The following is a 19,867-nucleotide window of genomic DNA, read 5'->3' as shown; positions in this document are numbered from 1 at the left end:
AAAACTCTGTGTCTCTTCCCCCGCATTTTTTGTAGATCAACGTAGATCAAAACGAAATGAGACACTCTGACACCACGTGCAACTGTAATTCAGATTAATTCTCTTTCAGCGTTCCTTAGACATGTCATAAATATCCTCGGAATTCGTTACCACGTGGAAAGCTCTTATCAATCCCATCATTCTTCCTTTGGCTCTACTCCAGCCTATCTGTCATAATGGAACATCTACCCACGTGATTCCATTTGCACATTCTTCTCTATAATTGTTTTTTTCCTGCAAAAAAAATTCCGATTTAATAAAACTTGTGTTTCCATCAAATATCGTCATTCCTATCACCCTAACTACTACATACTACAATGTCAACGAGAGAGCGTGTGATTTGTGGAGACGCAGACGGTGAAACAGTGTGTCTACAAGAAGATAGGAGAGTTATTTCTCTCTCTTTTTCTTTCTTCTTTTTACTTCAACTTTTCTTCTTTTTTTTGAATCGTTTACCGGTTCTTCTGCACTTTTCAAATCTTTATGGTTATTGATTTTTTAAACAATTAAATGACGTTTCTTCATTTTAAAAAGTCATGTTTTATGCATTATAATCTGTAAATATTTACGTCTATTTTTTGCTGACCGCGTGACTCATTGATCTTGTAGTCTGTGTGAGATGAAGAGACGCAGACAGAGAAAGACAGCTGATCAGTTAGAGTGGATGATTGGAGGATCTTTTGATAAAACGTAATTAGTTATTTTATTTTTGTATGACTCTTTTCAATTTTCCATAGTATTTTTTAATCATAAAGAGATTACACATTTTTTTAGCTGTTTTAGAATTTTCGGACAAAAAAAATTTTTGGCAAACTGTTTTCGTTTTCGAATACATTTGACCTTCTGAAAAATTTTGAGCATTTTTTGCTTGTTAGAACTCCTACATTTGTAGGCAAAAAAGGTTCTTTTCGAAAATTTTTTAAATAGTATAAATAGCCTAACTGCATAATTATTTATACCATTTTTTAGTTTTGGCACACTTCCAGGAGTTTTTGAAAAAATTCAAAATTCAATTAATTAAACATGATACGGTTAAAAAGCTAGAAGAAAAATCGATAAAGTCCTTTAAAAAATTTTATTGGAATTTTTTCATATTAACATATTAATTAATTTGAAATGTTTTATTCAAAATTCTAGGACGACTTTAAAAATATTAATTTTCAAATTTTTGAAATTGTTTTAAAATGAAATGCTGATAAATTTTGTCAAAACCAGAATATTCCTGCTTTTAATTAAAATTTTCTTTTTTTTTAAAATTAAATGTTCATGTAATTGCCATTTTTTGATTGGAAATTTAGAAATTTTTAAAAAATGTTTTCTTACTGGTATTTTCCTTACACTATTTAAATTGAAAATTTCATAATTATTTTTTATTTACAATTTTTAGGATTTTATTCTCTCAACGTTCAAATGTTTCATGCAAAATTTTTTTTCTGGAAATATTATTTTTTAAAATCAGTTTCTGCAATATTCAATATATGACCTTTGCGATTTTTTTTGAAGAATATAATTTTCTATGGAAAATATGGAAACTGTTTAGAATAATTTTCGAATTTTTTAACTTTTTTTCAAATTTTGCCTATTTTACCAATTTTTCTGGAATTAAAATTATTAAAAATCTGAAAACCTTCTTTTTTTAAATTTCCCAAACTCCACAGATCACCTCATTAACTACTTCTTATTTTATGCGGAGCAGAGCAGCGTATCAAGCTTACATGTACTGATAATTTTAATAAGGTTGCGAAATTTCTTTACATTTTTCTGTACAGAAAAATACTTCCGGCGTGGCTGACAAAAAATCGGGGCCGAAGATTTTTTTGTCGGCCCATAGATAAAGTATATTTTGATGTGAGGAACCGTGAGATGCCTGCCGCATTGGGTATAAAAGTAAATGCCATGGAGTGACTTGCAGCCGACATCTCACGGGTCTTCAAAACAAAATGATAAACCATGAAAAGTCGGCTGCAAGACAGGGGGCAATGAAACTGTAATGCTGTTGTTCAAATTTTCTGCAAGAGCATCATTCTTTGCTCTAAAAATTCCTGTTCCTATCAAAAAGTTTTGTTGATAAAAGATAATGATTTCATGTTGACCAGTTTCTTAATCATTCTTTGATTGTTGTTTGTGCACAGCATGAGAGTTACACGCGAATTTCCTCTAATTGTAGTGCATGTGTAGATTAAGACCTTGAAAATAGGCAAAAGTAGGCAATGGAAAATGTGTCGATTTAAGGAAAACCTGTAGAATGTCGGTTGCAAAAGTAACTCCCTCCTGCAGCCGACATCACACGAGCCCTCAGAACAAAACAGTAGTATGCCGGCGAGGTGTCGGATGCAAGTCCTCACTTATTGTTTACTTACAACCGACGTCTCACGGCTCTACAATAAAAGAGAATATGCCCACGAGTTGTCGGCTGCAATATGCCCACGACATCTCACGGGCTCTCAGGTTGTCGGCCTGGCCGAAATAGTATATTTTGCATGTCAATTCAACTCCATTACTTCCGCAAATGTTTTTATTATATACTTTTTGAATGTCGATATACTGTCATTAAAGTTTTTTTTTTCAAAATCGATGTCAAAAGTGTGATCGGAAATGACTTGTGATTGGGGGGGGGGGGGGGAAATTTGTCATTTTTTCAGTTTAAAGTTTCACATTTTGGTTCCAAAACTACCGATTTGCATATACCTAAGTCACATAAAAGTTTTGAAATAAATTCTCCATAGAGCGCGTTTGCATCTCCTATTCTCCCATTCCCAAATTAATGATCATAAAACTCCTGCAAATTCGGTTTTTTCTGAACTTCTACCAGAGAGGGGGGTGTTTCTGGGGGTTTCTTATCACCCGAAGTCTCCCCTTATCAATTTCCCCAATGTCTCCTTCTTTGCTTTTGAGTTCTGATTTTGTAACTAACTATCTCATTTTTCTCGTTTTTTTGTTGAGTTTTTGCTCCTCAAAATTTGACTTTTTTTTTTCAGAATGAACGAAGAATTCGAGGGAGACGTCCCTATGTCGGATCCGTTTCTCTCATTGGTCACAAAATTGGATGATATTGCGCGTGAGTTTTTTCCCTATATGCCTACCTCATGCCTACCTGTTCGCCTACATGCCTACGTACCTGCCTACCTTGTCCCTATCTGCGTACGCTTACCTGCCTACCTCATACCTCCTGGTTTGCGCCTACACACCAGGCTTACACCAAAAACAAGCATTCAATCAAAACACAAAAAATAATTTTCAAAAACCCAAAACACCTACCTCATGCCTACCAGCCTAGCCCATGCCTACGTGCCTACCTCATGCCTACCTGCCTAGCCCTTGCCTACCTGCCAACCTCATGCCTACCTGCTCAACACAACTTACCTACGCCCATAAACTTGCTCATTGAAGGAATATAATTTCTATAGTATATTAGTTTAGCAGTAGGCAGGCAGGCTTGCATTTTCGGTGCCTATAGTTCTAATTTTCAGCATTTCCAAATAACGACCCGCTCGATTTTGACATGGAGCACAACTGGCAAGAGCCCGGACCATCACAACAACCGGATCCATCAATTCCCGGAAATCAACACAGTCCGCCACAGGAATATTATGATATTGATGGGTGAGTTTGGCTAGTGTACTGTGAGGTACTATTTCGCATAGGCCTGAAAAATTATGCCTGCCTACAAGGCCACCTGTGCCTGCCTACGTGCCAACTACTGACGTAAAGCTTAGGCTACTAAAACAATAGGTATATTAAAAAATATAAGTAATGTAGGTAGGCAAGCCTACCTTCCGTGGCATCTTTTCATTTGTCAGGAGAGATGGCAGGCGTAGGCAAGGTAGTAGGCGTGCAGTTTGAAAATTTTCCAACTTTCAGTCAACGAGACGTAAGCACCTTACACTCCCTGCTCAACCACAACAACGACGACTTCTTCTCAATGCGATTTTCCCCGCCAAACTTTGATCTCGGCGGAGGCCGTGGACCTTCTCTAGCCGCCACCCAACAATTATCTGGAGAAGGTCCTGCAAGTATGCTTAACCCCTTACAAACATCTCCACCAAGTGGAGGTTACCCCCCGGCAGATGCCTACAGACCTCTATCACTTGCTCAACAACTCGCCGCGCCAGCGATGACTCCACATCAGGCAGCGTCGCTTTTTGTTAATACTAATGGAATTGATCAAAAGGTTTGTCGTTTTTTTTTTGGTGTAGAAAAGTGCATATTTTACGGGGTAAATGTTGCAGTAGAGGGGGGTCTTATCAAGCAAGAACTGTCAAAAAATATCTAAAAACTACTCATAAAATGTCGAGGCTAGGCGTTTTTCGGCGATAATTCTGTGAATTCTGTAATGGTTGGAGTTTTATATGGCATATAAATTTTGCCGGGAAATTCAAGTTTTGTGAGAAGAATTTTTGGTAGGAAATTCAATTTTTCGGAGAAAAGTTTCGGCGGGAATTTTAAATTTTGGAAGAAATTTTTTGGCGGGAATTTTAAATTTTGGAAGAAATTTTTTGGCGGGTAATTCAAATTTGGTGAGAAAAATTTCTGGCGGGAAATTCAAATTTTGGAGGAAATTTTTTGGCGGGAATTTAAAATTTTCTGACAAAAATTTTGGCGGGAATTTAAAATTTCCTGACAAAAAATTTTGACGGGAAATTCAAATTTTTTGAGAGATTTTTCGGCTGGAAATTCAAATTTTGGAGGAAATTTCTTGGCGGGAATTAAAAATTTTTTGAGAAAATGTTTGGTGGGAAATTCAAATTTCCTGAGAAAAGTTTTTGGCGGGAAATTCAAATTTTAAACTTGCGAAAAATAGAAAACTTCTGGCACGCCTCTGGAGTTGCTAAGATTTTCCAGAATCAGAATTTATCCCCTCACAAAAATGGGTGGAGGTCTAGGATACAAAGTTAAAACTCCACCCATTTCTTGGACGTTCTGAATTCGATGATTTTTCCAGAATTTCACTCATGCAATGCTATCTCCACCACACCATACCTCAATGACTCCTCAACCATATACAGAAGCAATGGAACATATCAACGGGTACATGTCTCCATACGACCAAGGTTTTCTTTTCCCCTTTACTGATAACCTTATATTGATCCTTAATAATTTCCAGCTCAAGGCCCATCAGGACCATCATATTACTCACAACACCATCAATCTCCACCACCTCATCACCACCATCACCACCCGATGCCAAAAATCCATGAGAACCCTGAACAAGTGGCATCTCCATCGATTGAAGATGCTCCAGAGACGAAACCAACTCATTTGGTTGAACCACAAAGTCCAAAAAGCCCGCAGAATATGAAAGAGGAGCTTCTTCGGTTACTAGTTAACATGTCTCCGAGTGAAGTTGAACGGTTAAAGAATAAAAAATCAGGAGCATGTTCAGCGACGAATGGGCCATCGAGGAGTAAGGAGAAGGCGGCGAAGATTGTGATTCAGGAGACAGCGGAAGGGGATGAAGATGAGGATGATGAGGATAGTGATTCCGGGGAGACTATGTCTCAGGGAACTACTATTATTGTTCGAAGTAGGTTATATTATCAATTTTACCAAAAGGACACAATTTATTTTTTTTTGGTTTTTCTTACATGGAGATATACCTAAAGTAGTGAAAAAATACACTAAAAAAACTTTACGATTGAATTTTTTTAAAGTAGTGTGCTTATTTTAAAGCTCCATTGAAAATCGAAAAAAACATTGTTTTAAAAATACAATTTTCTAACTATGTTTCCACTAGAACTTCCGACTACTCAATAAATAATTGCTCGATGTCATCACTTTTCGGTAGTTTTTGACAAGAATATAATACCTTGCATTATATTTAATCTTAATAATTTCGAAATTTCTCCTAACCTACATCAACTATTCCAGGACCAAAAACCGAGCGTCGTACGGCACACAATCTCATCGAAAAGAAGTATAGATGCTCAATAAATGATCGAATTCAACAGCTGAAAGTACTTTTGTGTGGGGATGAAGCTAAGCTTTCAAAATCGGCAACACTACGACGGGCTATTGAACATATCGAGGAGGTTGAACACGAGAATCAGGTGTTGAAGCATCATGTTGAACAAATGAGAAAGACACTGCAGAATAATCGATTACCGGTGGGTTAAACTCTGAAAAATCTAGAAAAAAATAGAAAAAAAAACGTAAAAATAGGTCAGAATTGACCCAAAAAATGTGAAAAATATAAATTTTAAATCGGATAAATCTGGGCTAAATTTGGGCCTAAAAATCTAAAAATTTGCTGAAATTGGCTTGGCCCGAAAATTGTGAATTTCCATTTCCCACCAAATTTGAATTACCCGACAAAAAATTTCAATATGTGAAACTCAAAAAAAAAGTCCGAAAAAAATTCAAAATTTTTGAAATTCTGGGTAAAATGAGCCAAAAACAGGGGGAAAAGGTCCAAATAAACCAAAATTATAAAATATAAAACTGAATTAGTCGAAATCATGAAATTTGGCTTAAATTAGCCCAGAAACATGTGGCAAAAATGAGCCAAAAATGGTTAATATGTGAAAAAAATGCAGTCTAAACTGCCAAATTTGGTTGAAAATAGCATACAATTATTTAAAAAGAAAACAACCGAAAATGCCGAAAATCTTCAACCTCGCCATATTACAGTACCCGGAACCAATTCAATACACTGAATACTCTGCCCGATCACCCGTCGAATCATCTCCTTCTCCACCTAGAAATGAGAGAAAACGATCACGAATGAGCACAACGACTCCTATGAAGAATGGAACTAGAGATGGATCTTCGAAAGTTACCCTTTTTGCGATGCTCCTAGCAGTTCTGATTTTTAATCCGATTGGGTAAGCTTCTATTCATCTGAAAAATAGCGTTAAATCCTTGTTTAGATTGCTCGCTGGAAGTGCGATATTCTCAAAAGCCGCTGCAGAAGCTCCGATTGCCTCCCCGTTCGAGCATGGAAGAGTGATTGATGACCCGGATGGAACTAGCACTCGGACGCTTTTCTGGGAAGGGAGTATCATCAATATGAGCTATGTCTGGGTGTTCAACATCTTAATGATCATATATGTGGTTGTCAAACTGCTGATCCATGGTGACCCTGTTCAAGACTTCATGTCCGTTTCATGGCAGACTTTTGTGACGACTCGAGAGAAGGCGAGAGCCGAGTTGAACTCTGGAAATTTGAAAGATGCTCAGAGAAAGTTCTGCGAGTGTCTTGCAACGTTGGATCGATCGCTTCCATCACCGGGGGTTGATTCGGTGTTTTCGGTTGGCTGGGAATGCGTTCGACATCTTTTGAATTGGTTGTGGATCGGGAGATACATCGCAAGAAGGCGCAGGTCCACCACGAAGCCTGTCTCAGTCGTTTGTAGGAGTCATGCGCAGACTGCAGTTCTCTATCATGAAATTCATCAGGTTTACTGTCAAATTCCATAAATTTTGCATTCAAAAATATATTTACTAGAGTAATCCTACAGTACTGCTACAGTACCCCTACAGTACTACTACAGTACCCTGACCATATCCCCACTAACTCCAAACTAATATCCCTTCAAAAGACAAAAAGTCAATTTTTCCAAAACTACAGTAATCCTTCAGTACTCCTACGGTACCATTACAGTACTACTACAGTACCCTGACCATATCCCCCCACTAACTCCGAACTAATATCCCTTCAAGAGACAGAAACATGTATTTTTTATGTATAAGTAATGATTTTTCCAGCTCCATCTAATGGGTATCACTGGAAACTTCGAAGACACCTATGAACCATCCGCCCTAACGGGCCTCTTCATGTCCCTCTGTGCAGTAAACCTTGCTGAAGCTGCCGGAGCATCAAACGACGGACTTCCACGCGCCGTCATGGCTCAGATCTACATTTCTGCATCCATCCAATGCCGTTTGGCTCTTCCGAACCTACTCGCACCATTCTTCTCGGGATACTTTTTACGAAGAGCTCGAAGGCACGTGCGTCGAGCTCCGGAGCACTCGGTGTCCCATTTGTTATGGATCTTCCATCCAGCGACAAGAAAGTTCATGTCAGATGCGAAAAGGTTGGAGCATGTGTTGAGCTCGAAGCAGAAGCAGTTGAGATTTGGGTCTTTTGTGGAAGATGAGCAATGTAAGTATTTTAAAATAAAATAAAATAAAATAAAAAATAAATAAACTTTCATTTTCCAGTATCCCCACTTGCTCGAATCCGAACAACGCTGAAAGTGTACCTACTCTCCAAACTTGTACAGGAACTTGTCGGTGGTGACGAGATCTTTACAAAAAATGTGGAACGCATCCTAAATGACAATGACCGTCTCGATGATGAAGTAGACGTGGTTGATGTTTCAAGACTTTTGGTGACAATTTCAACGCAGTGCGCTGCCATTTTGACTAATGAGAAGGATGAGTCAGCGAGTTAGTGAACACGAATTTTAAGATTGAAAATGTTATAAATTTCTAGAATTCGGAACCTGGATCTCTCGAAACGGAGATGCTTGTTGCACATGGTGGACGCACGTTCTGACATGTGGAATCTATTGGAGGAGTAACAAGAATGAGCTGGCACGGCAACACTATTCACTGATCAGGAACTGTCCGCCGAAGATTTTGACAGAGTGGGTTTTTAGACTTATTTTGGCCTATCTATTTTGGAAAATCCGTATTGAATTCATTTGAATCGTTTTAGAAGTACTCATTCTCAAATTGGCAAACCGGCAAATTGCCGGAATTGAAAATTTCTTGCAAGTCGGCAAACCGGCAATTAGCCGGAATTAAAAAATTCTTTCAAATCGGCAAAACTTCAAATGGCCGGTATTTGTAATTTCGTGCAAATCGGCAAATTGCCGGAATTGAAATTTCCGGCAAACCGGCGGATTACCGGAATTCACAATTTCTTGCAAATCGGAAAACCGGCGAAGTGCCAGAATTTAAAATTTCTCACAAAACGGCAAACCGGTAAATTGCCGGAATTTAAAATTTCTTGCAAATCGGCAAACCGGCAAATTGCCAGATTTTAAAATTTCTCACAAAACGGCAAACCTGCAAATTGCCGGAATTTAATATTTGTTGCAAATCGGCAAATTGCCGGAATTGAAAATTTCTTCCAAATCGGCAAACCGGCAAATTGCCAGAATTTAAAATTTATCGCAAATCGGCAAACCGGCAAAGTGCCGGAATTGAAAATTTTTTGCAAATCGGCAAACCTGCAAATTACCGGAATAGAAAATTTCTTGCAAATCGGCAAACCTGCAAATTGCCGGAATTTAAAATTTCTTGCAAATCGGCAAAACGGTGAATTGCCGGAATTGAAAATTTATTGCAAATCGGCAAACCGGCAAATTGCCAGAATTTAAAATTTATCGCAAATCGGCAAACCTGCAAGTTGCCGGAATTTAAAATTTCTTGCAAATCGGCAAACCGGCAAAGTGCCGGAATTGAAATTTTTTTGCAAATCGGCAAAGCGGTAAATTGCGGGAATTTAAAATTTCTTGCAAATCGGCAAATCTGCAAACTGCCAGAATTTAAAATTTCTTGCAAATCGGCAAACCGGCAAATTGCGGGAATTTAAAATTTCTTGCAAATCGGCAAACCAGCAAACTGCCAGAATTTAAAATTTCTTGCAAATCGGCAAACCGGCAAATTGCGGGAATTTAAAATTTCTTGCAAATCGGCAAATCTGCAAACTGCCAGAATTTAAAATTTCTAGCAAATCGGCAAAGCGGTAAATTGCGGGAATTTAAAATTTCTTGCAAATCGGCAAATCTGCAAACTGCCAGAATTTAAAATTTCTAGCAAATCGGCAAAGCGGTAAATTGCGGGAATTTAAAATTTCTTGCAAATCGGCAAATCTGCAAACTGCCAGAATTTAAAATTTCTAGCAAATCGGCAAACCGGTAAATTGCGGGAATTTAAAATTTCTTGCAAATCGGCAAATCTGCAAACTGCCAGAATTTAAAATTTCTCGCAAATCGGCAAATCGGCAAATCGGCAAACCGGCAAATCGCCGGAATTGAAAATTTCTTGCAAATCGGCAAGCCGACAAATTGCCGGAATTTAAAAATTCTTTCAAATAGGCAAACTTGCAAATCGCCGAAATCTAATCATTTATTGCAAATCGGCAAACCGGCAATTTGCCGGAATTGAACGTTTCTTGCAAATCTGCAAACCGGCAATTTGCCGGAATAGAAAATTATTTGCAAACCGAACCGACAAACCGGCAAATTGCCGGAATTGAAAATTTATTGCAAATCGGCAAACCGGCAAATTGCCGGAATTGAAAATTTATTGCAAATCGGCAAACCGGCAAATTGCCAGAATTTAAAATTTATCGCAAATCGGCAAACCGGCAAAGTGCCGGAATAGAAAATTTCTTGCAAATCGGCAAACCTGCAAATTGCCGGAATTTAAAATTTCTTGCAAATCGGCAAAACGGTGAATTGCCGGAATTGAAAATTTTTTGCAAATCGGCAAACCTGCAAATTACCGGAATAGAAAATTTCTTGCAAATCGGCAAACCTGCAAATTGCCGGAATTGAAAATTTCTTGCAAGTCGGCAAACCGGCAATTAGCCGGAATTAAAAAATTCTTTCAAATCGGCAAACCTTCAAATGGCCGGTATTTGTAATTTCGTGCAAATCGGCAAATTGCCGGAATTGAAATTTCCGGCAAACCGGCGGATTACCGGAATTCACAATTTCTTGCAAATCGGAAAACCGGCGAAGTGCCAGAATTTAAAATTTCTCACAAAACGGCAAACCGGTAAATTGCCGGAATTTAAAATTTCTTGCAAATCGGCAAACCGGCAAATTGCCAGATTTTAAAATTTCTCACAAAACGGCAAACCTGCAAATTGCCGGAATTGAAAATTTCTTGCAAGTCGGCAAACCGGCAATTAGCCGGAATTGAAAATTTCTTCCAAATCGGCAAGCCGACAAATTGCCGGAATTTAAAAATCCTTGCAAATAGGCAAACCGGCAAACTGCCAGAATTTAAAATTTCTTGCAAATCGGCAAACCGGCAAATTGCGGGAATTTAAAATTTCTTCCAAATCGGCAAGCCGACAAATTGCCGGAATTTAAAAATCCTTGCAAATAGGCAAACCGGCAAACTGCCAGAATTTAAAATTTCTTGCAAATCGGCAAACCGGCAAATTGCGGGAATTTAAAATTTCTTGCAAATAGGCAAACTTGCAAATCGTCGAAATCTAATCATTTATTGCAAATCGGCAAACCGGCAATTTGCCGGAATTGAACGTTTCTTGCAAATCTGCAAACCGGCAATTTGCCGGAATAGAAAATTATTTGCAAACCGAACCGACAAACCGGCAAATTGCCGGAATTGAAAATTTATTGCAAATCGGCAAACCGGCAAATTGCCAGAATTTAAAATTTATCGCAAATCGGCAAACCGGCAAAGTGCCGGAATTGAAAATTTTTTGCAAATCGGCAAACCTGCAAATTACCGGAATTGAAAATTTATTGCAAATCGGCAAACCGGCAAATTGCCAGAATTTAAAATTTATCGCAAATCGGCAAACCGGCAAACTGCCAGAATTTAAAATTTCTTGCAAATCGGCAAACCGGCAAATTGCGGGAATTTAAAATTTCTTGCAAATCGGCAAATCTGCAAACTGCCAGAATTTAAAATTTCTAGCAAATCGGCAAAGCGGTAAATTGCGGGAATTTAAAATTTCTTGCAAATCGGCAAATCTGCAAACTGCCAGAATTTAAAATTTCTTCCAAATCGGCAAGCCGACAAATTGCCGGAATTTAAAAATCCTTGCAAATAGGCAAACCGGCAAACTGCCAGAATTTAAAATTTCTTGCAAATCGGCAAACCGGCAAATTGCGGGAATTTAAAATTTCTTGCAAATCGGCAAATCTGCAAACTGCCAGAATTTAAAATTTCTAGCAAATCGGCAAAGCGGTAAATTGCGGGAATTTAAAATTTCTTGCAAATCGGCAAATCTGCAAACTGCCAGAATTTAAAATTTATTGCAAATCGGCAAACCGGCAAATTGCGGGAATTTAAAATTTCTTGCAAATCGGCAAATCTGCAAACTGCCAGAATTTAAAATTTCTAGCAAATCGGCAAAGCGGTAAATTGCGGGAATTTAAAATTTCTTGCAAATCGGCAAATCTGCAAACTGCCAGAATTTAAAATTTATTGCAAATCGGCAAACCGGCAATTTGCCGGAATTGAACGTTTCTACCGGCAATTTGCCGGAATAGAAAATTATTTGCAAATCGGCAAACCTGCAAATTGCCGGAATTTAAAATTTCTTGCAAATCGGCAAACCGGCAAACTGCCAGAATTTAAAATTTCTTGCAAATCGGCAAACCGGCAAATTGCGGGAATTTAAAATTTCTTGCAAATCGGCAAATCTGCAAACTGCCAGAATTTAAAATTTCTAGCAAATCGGCAAAGCGGTAAATTGCGGGAATTTAAAATTTCTTGCAAATCGGCAAATCTGCAAACTGCCAGAATTTAAAATTTCTAGCAAATCGGCAAAGCGGTAAATTGCGGGAATTTAAAATTTCTTGCAAATCGGCAAATCTGCAAACTGCCAGAATTTAAAATTTATTGCAAATCGGCAAACCGGCAAATTGCGGGAATTTAAAATTTCTTGCAAATCGGCAAATCTGCAAACTGCCAGAATTTAAAATTTCTAGCAAATCGGCAAAGCGGTAAATTGCGGGAATTTAAAATTTCTTGCAAATCGGCAAATCTGCAAACTGCCAGAATTTAAAATTTATTGCAAATCGGCAAACCGGCAATTTGCCGGAATTGAACGTTTCTACCGGCAATTTGCCGGAATAGAAAATTATTTGCAAACCGGCAAACCGGCAAATTGCCGGAATTGAAAATTTATTGCAAATCGGCAAACCGGCAAATTGCCAGAATTTAAAATTTATCGCAAATCGGCAAACCTGCAAGTTGCCGGAATTTAAAATTTCTTGCAAATCGGCAAACCGGCAAAGTGCCGGAATTGAAAATTTTTTGCAAATCGGCAAACCTGCAAATTGCCGGAATTTAAAATTTCTTGCAAATCGGCAAACCGGCAAACTGCCAGAATTTAACATTTCTTGCAAATCGGCAAACCGGCAAATTGCGGGAATTTAAAATTTCTTGCAAATCGGCAAATCTGCAAACTGCCAGAATTTAAAATTTCTAGCAAATCGGCAAAGCGGTAAATTGCGGGAATTTAAAATTTCTTGCAAATCGGCAAATCTGCAAACTGCCAGAATTTAAAATTTCTAGCAAATCGGCAAAGCGGTAAATTGCGGGAACTTAAAATTTCTTGCAAATCGGCAAATCTGCAAACTGCCAGAATTTAAAATTTCTAGCAAATCGGCAAACCGGTAAATTGCGGGAATTTAAAATTTCTTGCAAATCGGCAAATCTGCAAACTGCCAGAATTTAAAATTTCTCGCAAATCGGCAAATCGGCAAATCGGCAAACCGGCAAATCGCCGGAATTGAAAATTTCTTGCAAATCGGCAAGCCGACAAATTGCCGGAATTTAAAAATTCTTTCAAATAGGCAAACTTGCAAATCGCCGAAATCTAATCATTTATTGCAAATCGGCAAACCGGCAATTTGCCGGAATTGAACGTTTCTTGCAAATCTGCAAACCGGCAATTTGCCGGAATAGAAAATTATTTGCAAACCGAACCGGCAAACCGGTAAATTGCCGGAATTTAAAATTTCTTGCAAATCGGCAAACCGGCAAATTGCCAGATTTTAAAATTTCTCACAAAACGGCAAACCTGCAAATTGCCGGAATTGAAAATTTCTTGCAAGTCGGCAAACCGGCAATTAGCCGGAATTGAAAATTTCTTCCAAATCGGCAAGCCGACAAATTGCCGGAATTTAAAAATCCTTGCAAATAGGCAAACCGGCAAACTGCCAGAATTTAAAATTTCTTGCAAATCGGCAAACCGGCAAATTGCGGGAATTTAAAATTTCTTCCAAATCGGCAAGCCGACAAATTGCCGGAATTTAAAAATCCTTGCAAATAGGCAAACCGGCAAACTGCCAGAATTTAAAATTTCTTGCAAATCGGCAAACCGGCAAATTGCGGGAATTTAAAATTTCTTCCAAATCGGCAAGCCGACAAATTGCCGGAATTTAAAAATCCTTGCAAATAGGCAAACCGGCAAACTGCCAGAATTTAAAATTTCTCACAAAACGGCAAACCGGTAAATTGCCGGAATTTAAAATTTCTTGCAAATCGGCAAACCGGCAAATTGCCAGATTTTAAAATTTCTCACAAAACGGCAAACCTGCAAATTGCCGGAATTGAAAATTTCTTGCAAGTCGGCAAACCGGCAATTAGCCGGAATTGAAAATTTCTTCCAAATCGGCAAGCCGACAAATTGCCGGAATTTAAAAATCCTTGCAAATAGGCAAACCGGCAAACTGCCAGAATTTAAAATTTCTTGCAAATCGGCAAACCGGCAAATTGCGGGAATTTAAAATTTCTTCCAAATCGGCAAGCCGACAAATTGCCGGAATTTAAAAATCCTTGCAAATAGGCAAACCGGCAAACTGCCAGAATTTAAAATTTCTTGCAAATCGGCAAACCGGCAAATTGCGGGAATTTAAAATTTCTTGCAAATAGGCAAACTTGCAAATCGTCGAAATCTAATCATTTATTGCAAATCGGCAAACCGGCAATTTGCCGGAATTGAACGTTTCTTGCAAATCTGCAAACCGGCAATTTGCCGGAATAGAAAATTATTTGCAAACCGAACCGACAAACCGGCAAATTGCCAGAATTTAAAATTTATCGCAAATCGGCAAACCGGCAAAGTGCCGGAATTGAAAATTTTTTGCAAATCGGCAAACCTGCAAATTACCGGAATTGAAAATTTATTGCAAATCGGCAAACCGGCAAATTGCCAGAATTTAAAATTTATCGCAAATCGGCAAACCGGCAAACTGCCAGAATTTAAAATTTCTTGCAAATCGGCAAACCGGCAAATTGCGGGAATTTAAAATTTCTTGCAAATCGGCAAATCTGCAAACTGCCAGAATTTAAAATTTCTTGCAAATCGGCAAACCGGCAATTTGCCGGAATTGAACGTTTCTACCGGCAATTTGCCGGAATAGAAAATTATTTGCAAACCGGCAAACCGGCAAATTGCCGGAATTGAAAATTTATTGCAAATCGGCAAACCGGCAAATTGCCAGAATTTAAAATTTATCGCAAATCGGCAAACCTGCAAGTTGCCGGAATTTAAAATTTCTTGCAAATCGGCAAACCGGCAAAGTGCCGGAATTGAAAATTTTTTGCAAATCGGCAAACCTGCAAATTGCCGGAATTTAAAATTTCTTGCAAATCGGCAAACCGGCAAACTGCCAGAATTTAAAATTTCTTGCAAATCGGCAAACCGGCAAATTGCGGGAATTTAAAATTTCTTGCAAATCGGCAAATCTGCAAACTGCCAGAATTTAAAATTTCTAGCAAATCGGCAAAGCGGTAAATTGCGGGAATTTAAAATTTCTTGCAAATCGGCAAATCTGCAAACTGCCAGAATTTAAAATTTCTCGCAAATCGGCAAATCGGCAAACCGGCAAATCGCCGGAATTGAAAATTTCTTGCAAATCGGCAAGCCGACAAATTGCCGGAATTTAAAAATTCTTGCAAATAGGCAAACTTGCAAATCGCCGAAATCTAATCATTTATTGCAAATCGGCAAACCGGCAATTTGCCGGAATTGAACGTTTCTTGCAAATCTGCAAACCGGCAATTTGCCGGAATAGAAAATTATTTGCAAACCGAACCGACAAACCGGCAAATTGCCGGAATTGAAAATTTATTGCAAATCGGCAAACCGGCAAATTGCCAGAATTTAAAATTTATCGCAAATCGGCAAACCGGCAAAGTGCCGGAATTGAAAATTTTTTGCAAATCGGCAAACCTGCAAATTACCGGAATAGAAAATTTCTTGCAAATCGGCAAACCTGCAAATTGCCGGAATTTAAAATTTCTTGCAAATCGGCAAAACGGTGAATTGCCGAAATTGAAAATTTATTGTAAATCGGCAAACCGGCAAAGTGCCGGAATTGAAAATTTTTTGCAAATCGGCAAACCTGCAAATTACCGGAATAGAAAATTTCTTGCAAATCGGCAAACCTGCAAATTGCCGGAATTTAAAATTTCTTGCAAATCGGCAAAACGGTGAATTGCCGAAATTGAAAATTTATTGTAAATCGGCAAACCGGCAAAGTGCCGGAATAGAAAATTTTTTGCAAATCGGCAAACCTGCAAATTACCGGAATAGAAAATTTCTTGCAAATCGGCAAACCTGCAAATTGCCGGAATTTAAAATTTCTTGCAAATCGGCAAAACGGTGAATTGCCGAAATTGAAAATTTATTGTAAATCGGCAAACCGGCAAAGTGCCGGAATAGAAAATTTTTTGCAAATCGGCAAACCTGCAAATTACCGGAATAGAAAATTTATTGTAAATCGGCAAACCGACAAACCCCTGATTCAAAAGTTTATCTCCAGCAAAACAATTAATAAAACATTTTTTCCAGCAATCTGGGTTTGGCGGTTGGCCACGCGTTGTGTGCTCGCAAGATTTGCATAGATGACCGAGATTCCCCGAAAGTCAGTCAATACGTGTGCATTCACACAAAGAAGTCGCTCGAATCCCTCCGACTATTCTCCACATCATCGCGAGCATCAGGTGTGGTGTCTGGAATTCAGGAAGGTACACGCCGAATGGCCTACGAATGGATTATGAACTCGCTGCTCGACGCGTGGCGTTCCAATCTATTCGCATCGAAACCCTACTGGACACAAAGCTTCAAGGGACAATCCACGTTTAGTACGCTTTATCAAGAGGCGTATAATCATTATGCGATTATTAATGGGACAAGGGGAGATTGTTGGAGAGTGAGTTATTACATTACTCCTCCAGTAACCTAAACTAAACTCTTTATCGTTTTAGCTATTTGTCTACGAGCTCACGTGCCGAATGCTCAACGGAGCCAACCCACAAGCCACGTGGTCAGGCGTCCGACGCGTTCGATCTACAAAAATGGACGCGGTCCGAGGAAGAGTGAGCATGCGACGCTCGGCTCAACCGGACGCATTTCATCTTCATACACTGGTTAAACTACATACTTCTATGGATCTTTGAATTGAACAAAAAATGATTTTATTCAGAATAATGATAAATACGATTATATATAAAGTGTGTCAGGATGTACAGACAAAAAGGAAAAAGGGAAATACTGTCGAACAGGTGGAAATTGGAAAATGGAGAGAGAGAGTGTAGTGGTATCCAGGATACTATACTTAAGTATCTTTGTGATTTTTCTTGAAAGCCCGTTGGGTTTTGTTTTGGGGGGATTACTGGATACTATTAATGAATAACTTCTTAGAGACGTCTGCGGACGCAGGCTCCCTGGAGTGGCTCGTAGGCTCCGGCGCACTGGCAGACTCCAGCAGAGCATACAGCTCCTGGGACACAGGCTGGGGCAGCTGAGGCGTAGACTGGAGCGACTGGAGCGGCACATGGGGCTCCAAGGGCAACTGGGATGACTGGGGCAACTGGGATGACTGGTGGTGGGACGACTCCGTAGATGGTGCGGGCAACGCAGACGGTTCCTTCCTGGATGAGCTCTGGTGGGCAGAGGCAGACACCGACGGAGCAGACCGATCCTCCGGTGCACTCGACTCCTGGCTCACATGGGGATCCTGGGAGGGCTTGTGGGATGAGACGTCCGGCGACAACTGGAGCTGGCGCAACTGGGATAGCTGGCTGGCATCCGATGACTGGCGAGTAGACGACGGCTGGGTTGGCGCAGGCGCAGGCTCCGGCGACGCATTGAGCGGCTCCGAGGCATGGGGCAGCACATCCGAGAGCTGGTTGAGCAGCGATCACTGGTGCTGGTGGAGCGGCGAATGGAGCGGCGAAGACTGGAGCTGGAGCTGGAGCAGCGAAGACTGGAGCTGGGAGTGGAGCTGGAGCATATGCTGGAAGTGGAGCTGGAGCGTATGCTGGGAGTGGTGCTGGTGGAGCCATCATCATCTAGAATATAGTTGATAGATAATTGCATGAGCATTTTTAAAACTTACTGGTGGAGCAGCAGCAGTTGGAATGCAGACGGAAGCCTGGCAGACAGCCGGTGCGGCACATGGAACAGCGGCACTGCACGCAGAGTACAGTGGAGCCACTGAAAATGTATGAAGGTAAAGAGAAAAGTAAAAAGATGAAGCTAAAAAAATCAAAAATACCAAAGAAAAAAAACGATTTAAAAATAGAATTACCTGGCACCTGAGCGGCGGTGAAGGCGAGGAGTGTGGCGCAGATGGTAAGTCTGAACATTGGCTTCTTCGGTCTAAGTCTTCAATGGAAGTGTTGAATGGCACGCGGCGCCGACCTTAAATACCACCGACTGCACAGAGCGGAGGCGGGAGATGGGAGGCTGAGTGTGAATCGCAATGGCAAAAAAGTTTCCGCGAGCGGCAGCAAAAAAACGAGGTGCGACGGAGCGCGCGCGGCGTATGTATACACATTGCAATGCGGAAAAAAATTGCGAAAAGCGGAGCTGAAGGACCGGTGAGAGGGGGAAGAGTCTCTGTTCAGTTATTCGAGATTTTTAGATTATATATTATTTTAGGTCATGACTGTTGACCATTATGGAATGTTGCCTTGTTTGGAGGGGATTTTTTTATAGGTCGTTCAAAACGTTTTTTTACGAAATTTTCCAGTTTTTTCTAGAATTATTTCTAGAATTTGACAAAATTCTGTAATGTTCTAGAACTTTTTGGAAAATTCTGAAAAATTCGAGAAAAATTTGGAATGTTTTAAAACCTTCTGGAACATTCGAGATAATTCTGAAATGTTCTAGAACCTTTTGGAAAATTCAAAAAAAATTTGGGATGTTTAGGAACCTTCTAGAAAACTCAAAAAAATTTTGGAATGTTCTAGAACCGAAGTGATATTGCTTTGGGGTTAGTGTCGGGATATGGTTGGGGTACTGTAGTTGTTCTGTAGAGGTACTGTAGGAGTACTGTAGGATTACTGTAGTTTGGGAAAAATTGACTTTTCGTCTATTGAACGGATATTGGAAAATTCGGGAAAATTCTGAAATGTTCTAGAATCTTCTGGAAAATTCGAGAAAATTTTGGAATGTTCTAGAGCTTTCTGGTAAATTCGAGAAAATTCAGGAATGTTCTAGAACCTTCTGAAAAATTCGAGAATATTCTGAAATGTTCTAGAACCTTTTGAAAAATTCGAGAAACTTCTGAAATGTTCTAGAGCCTTCTGGAAAAATCTGGAAAATTCGAAAAATGTTTGGAATGTTCTAGAACCTTCTGAAAATTCAAAAAAAAAATTTGAAATGTTCTAGAACCTTCTGGAAATTTCGAGAACATTTTGGAATGTTGAGGAACCTTCTGAAAAATTCAAAAAAAAATTTAGAATGCTCTAGAACTTTCTGGGAAATTCGAGAAAGCACATGACATATGGTAATTTGTTCTCAGAAAATTTGCAATTATAGTAAAGTTAAAACTCTGCCGTAACAACTATGTACCCTCTTCAAAATACTACTGTAGTTTCTCTTGACCATTTGATTCTCCTCACACAGCTGTTCTTCAACTCGCGCGCGCGCGCAAACTAGAAAACTTGACACTTCTCCGATTATCTTGACAGTACCAGTTTTTTCTCTTGTTTCAATTCAAAAATAGACCTCTCAATCTCTCAATCTTTGCTCCCTTATCACACATTCCCGCGTGCTCCGCGCGGAACGAAACAAAAAAACTGTAGGGAAAAGGTGCCGAAAATCTCACGTCCCTTGCGGAGAGAGCGCGCAAACAAAAAACCTTTAATTCGT

General features: G+C 39.4%; 2 protein-coding genes and 1 non-coding gene across 3 annotated transcripts; 1 reads left to right on the top strand and 2 right to left on the bottom strand.

Annotated features, from left to right (window-relative positions):
- The first annotated feature begins 3,017 nt into the window (after positions 1-3,017).
- On the top strand, positions 3,018-17,217 carry sbp-1 (Processed sterol regulatory element binding protein sbp-1). Its single transcript, NM_067071.8, has 13 exons — positions 3,018-3,097; positions 3,510-3,642; positions 3,901-4,210; positions 4,982-5,090; positions 5,144-5,563; positions 5,908-6,143; positions 6,667-6,860; positions 6,906-7,434; positions 7,744-8,140; positions 8,200-8,427; positions 8,474-8,627; positions 16,559-16,919; positions 16,975-17,217. The coding sequence occupies exons 1-13, from the start codon at positions 3,019-3,021 to the stop codon at positions 17,164-17,166; spliced, it is 3,342 nt and encodes a 1,113-aa protein (NP_499472.1). The 5' UTR covers position 3,018; the 3' UTR covers positions 17,167-17,217.
- Positions 17,170-18,377, bottom strand: idpc-1 (EB domain-containing protein). Its single transcript, NM_067070.6, has 3 exons — positions 18,300-18,377; positions 18,108-18,205; positions 17,170-18,060 (listed from the first exon to the last, which is right to left on the bottom strand). Exons 1-3 carry the CDS (start codon positions 18,355-18,357, stop codon positions 17,407-17,409), a joined length of 810 nt encoding a protein of 269 aa, NP_499471.1. The 5' UTR covers positions 18,358-18,377; the 3' UTR covers positions 17,170-17,406.
- Positions 18,378-19,734: 1,357 nt separating this feature from the next.
- Y47D3B.22 lies at positions 19,735-19,855 on the bottom strand. The gene has a single exon (NR_052742.1). It is a non-coding gene; the product is annotated as an Unclassified non-coding RNA Y47D3B.22 (non-coding RNA).
- Positions 19,856-19,867: the final 12 nt, after the last annotated feature.

Source organism: Caenorhabditis elegans, chromosome III (genome assembly GCF_000002985.6).
Source record: "Caenorhabditis elegans chromosome III".
NCBI lineage: Eukaryota > Metazoa > Nematoda > Chromadorea > Rhabditida > Rhabditidae > Caenorhabditis > Caenorhabditis elegans.
Note: the sequence above shows the minus strand (reverse complement) of the source record. Positions and strands in the feature narration are given on the sequence as shown.

What these genes read in the sequence shown, in the direction of transcription:
- sbp-1 (NM_067071.8), top strand. Translation starts at nt 3,019, where the DNA reads ATGAACGAAGAATTCGAGGGAGACGTCCCTATGTCGGATCCGTTTCTC. An exon ending in TGCAGAATAATCGATTACCG is followed by an intron (nt 6,144 to 6,666) that starts GTGGGTTAAACT and finishes GCCATATTACAG; the next exon opens with TACCCGGAACCAATTCAATA. An exon ending in TGAGAAGGATGAGTCAGCGA is followed by an intron (nt 8,428 to 8,473) that starts GTTAGTGAACAC and finishes ATAAATTTCTAG; the next exon opens with AATTCGGAACCTGGATCTCT.
- idpc-1 (NM_067070.6), bottom strand. Translation starts at nt 18,357, where the DNA reads ATGTTCAGACTTACCATCTGCGCCACACTCCTCGCCTTCACCGCCGCT. An exon ending in CACCGCCGCTCAGGTGCCAG is followed by an intron (nt 18,206 to 18,299) that starts GTAATTCTATTT and finishes ATACATTTTCAG; the next exon opens with TGGCTCCACTGTACTCTGCG. An exon ending in CAACTGCTGCTGCTCCACCA is followed by an intron (nt 18,061 to 18,107) that starts GTAAGTTTTAAA and finishes ACTATATTCTAG; the next exon opens with ATGATGATGGCTCCACCAGC.